General features: G+C 31.7%; 1 protein-coding gene across 1 annotated transcript; it reads right to left on the bottom strand.

Moving 5' to 3' along the window:
* Positions 1-1,648: 1,648 nt before the first annotated feature.
* Positions 1,649-2,769, bottom strand: LOC103496906 (uncharacterized). The gene is made up of 2 exons (XM_008458944.3): positions 2,449-2,769; positions 1,649-2,131 (listed from the first exon to the last, which is right to left on the bottom strand). Exon 2 carries the CDS (start codon positions 2,121-2,123, stop codon positions 1,851-1,853), a length of 273 nt encoding a protein of 90 aa, XP_008457166.1. The 5' UTR covers positions 2,124-2,131; positions 2,449-2,769; the 3' UTR covers positions 1,649-1,850.
* Positions 2,770-3,316: the final 547 nt, after the last annotated feature.

The raw sequence follows: 3,316 nt of genomic DNA, 5'->3' as shown, positions 1-3,316 counted from the left end.
ATATTTGAAAACACACAATCTGCTTTGGTTTTTAACCTTGAGTTCCAAATTAGAAGAGCAAGACATGTGCCCTTTGAAAAGATCATTATATTTTTTTTATTTTGTTTAGCGACCTATAATTTTAACTGAATTAAACATATAAAAGAACAAGGAAACAATTATTTAATTCTTTTATAAAACGGAGAGTAGAAAATCGAGCTTTGTATAATGAAGCTAATAAATCAAACTTTGTATAACGAAGCCAATAGTATACGTGCTTGATGTCAATTCATTTTGACACCAAGATTCGATCTTTAAAGGGAGTAGAAAACTTCCAACCCCTTATAATAATTTTTTTAAAAAAAAATCATGTAGATATAGATAACAAAACAAAATTTAATAAAATGGGTAAAAATAGATTAAGAAAATACTTAAAAGAGAACAATTTTGTAGTTTTCTTCAAATATATATATATATAGACCTGCAATAAAGCATTTGAGGGTAAGGAATCATATGAGAGTAAAGCTTTTGGAAGTCTTGATCAAAGCGATTCTAAGACAAAGACGTTGTGATGTGATAATATCTCATGGCAGAGTAAGTACAAATCTCATAATGCTTTTGTACTTTAAGCTTCTAAGTCTCAAATTCATATTCCCAATCACACAGAAATCTGTCTACAATTAAATGGTATACAAACCCTAAATACAAATTACAACATTCTTAATATTATTATTCCTCATTTTCCAACATTTTTAATAAAAATTACATCATTCTTGTTGCGCTTCCAATATTTTTTATTTTGCTTTTCTATATTGTATTTTATTATTTGCATTGTATTTTATACTATTGTTGTTAAGTTGACATTTTATGATTTTTCATAGATTTAGTTAATTACGTTTAGTATCATTAATTATGCTTACTGTATCCAAGTTCTCGTACCTTTATCCGACTACGTGCTTCATAGTAATGAAACATTTATAAAGAACCATTTTTATTGAACCAATAATAAAGGAAATATATATTGTATAAACTAGATATGGAGAAACAACTCTAATAAAGAAATGAAATGAAACAAGAAACAATATCATTGTTACTTCCATTTATTTGCTGATAAATCGCTGAAGACGCAGTTATTCAAAAATAAGAGGAACAGAAAACAAGAGTTAAAGTCAGTTGTCTGTTTTCCCCTAACTTCATTCATCTTTTTCTTATAATTGCTTTGGTATATGCCCCATTGCAGTCAGTGTTAGAGATAGAGCCATAAAGCAAACAAAACTGAAGGCAAAGATCAGAAAGCCATATATGTTTTGTCTACTGCAGAGATATCAAATATTACCTGTTTTTTTAAACAGTGGGAAACTACTGAGTTTGCTGCTGTTCCCATGCCCCTACACACCATCATTATGGAAAGATTCTTCTACTGCCATTATTGAAATGCAATATTTCTCACCAATAAAATTTCAGACCACAGAGTTTCAAATAAACCAATTAGTTTGTATGCGTCTTTTTCATTTTTTATTCCATTAATATACTTCTAAATGTAAATATATATTGCTTTGATCTCTAAATAAGACATATTGAATTTGACATCAAACTCAAAAATAGCTGGCCCCAATATTCATCTACTACAATCTTATGAAAGTTTGAAACGAAATACTTAAACAGAACATGAAAGGGTCAACATCAAGTTTAGATAGATTAGTATCAAGTCGATGAGTTTTTTATGTATGACACTCAAATACAAAATATTGTAGCAGAACCCAAAAGTAAAGTCAAAAAAATTTAGACAAAGAGAAAGCATAAGTATCGCTCATTCATGTAGATAGAGAGGAAACTAACATAAAATTGACATAAGAGAACCAAAGGGTAACTCATTGAATATATTTGGGAATTTCTCCCTTCCTTAAAAGAGAAAGGGAGTACTCAGCAGTATCAATGAGATCTTCAATATTGTGAAGAGATCGCTCTTCAGAAGCAAGCATGAAAATGGCACGAACCTCCGCCTTCTTTGCCAATCTAGCTGCAAAGCTGAGAGGCAAATTTGGGGAGTTGAGGCTTCGCAATATCTGGCGATAAAGAGATATAACACGCCCACGGTTCCTCGCTAAATCCTCTGCTGTTGCCCATATGATACCTTTCGCCATTTCTCAAACTGAAAAGTAGAAGTAAAAGAAAGTTGAGGACAATCAGATAGAGAAGGGTCCCCAATTTTAGGTCAATTTCTCTTCGGCATTTCTTCAAACAATTTGTGCGCATGTCCCAAATCAAACTGAAACTTCCAAGTATCTCATGGATAGAATTGGGCAATAGTAAAATAACAGAGGGGTGTGGAATTTTTCAGATTTTGGGGTTTTTGGACCATAATTTAGGCATAAATACACAAACCCAACAACTAATTTATGGCCATTCATTAAATTCTAGGCAGGGATCAGAAGCAAAAAGAATTATAAAATATGAAAATTTGTTAACCTGGATCAGACTGGAGTTTATCAATGAAATCAATGTACGTGCTCGCTTCTTCCGCCCTACTGATTGGGGGCAACCTTTCCATCCATCTGCACAATCGTTGAAACCCTCTTCCGTAAACCACAACCCTCACGCCCAAATCATCTCTCTCTCACTAACTTTCACGGTAAACTGATGCGGCTCCCTGTTCCGAAATTGCCAAAAGTAACACAAGTTGGGGGTGCAGAGAAAGAGTTTTAGGATTGGCTTTAAATGGTTTCAATTTAGGCTCAGTTCAAAATGCCACTTTAATCCAATTTCTTCCCAATTCTAATTGAATTGCTTTCTATCCTTTTACTTAAAATTATAATTTTTTTTTTATAATCCTTATTTTTATCTTTACCTCTACCTAAGTAGCAATAAATCAAAACTTATAGTTTTTTAACTGTAACAATTACAATAATGATAATTATAGTGGCAATAGAAAAATAGTCATGATCAAATTCATAGACGCACCCAAATCATCAATTTCATCCGTACTAAATTTGGATGTGAGTCTCATCTCATGGATAAGAACAAATACATGCACAGCACACAACACAGGTAAACAAACAATCAAAACTAATCAAATGAGTTCCACCTTTTATTATTTCCATTGGTGTCAACGTGGTCTTAGAGTAATACTTAGGTGTATTACCCATCTTTGTAAATCCTCTTCTCATCACTCACATCAAATAAATAATTAAACTATTTCATAAAAGAAATAAAAAAAAATTTGTTCCATGATAAAATTTGATTAGACAATTTGATCGAATGCACGAAATCTTTGTAGAAAAAGTCCTAAATTTCAACTTCTCTCACATATTGAGAATAACATTTTCTAAATTTGACA

This window comes from Cucumis melo, chromosome 5, assembly GCF_025177605.1.
Source record: "Cucumis melo cultivar AY chromosome 5, USDA_Cmelo_AY_1.0, whole genome shotgun sequence".
NCBI classification, from domain to species: Eukaryota; Viridiplantae; Streptophyta; class Magnoliopsida; order Cucurbitales; family Cucurbitaceae; genus Cucumis; species Cucumis melo.
This window is presented reverse-complemented; position numbering and strand designations above follow the sequence as displayed.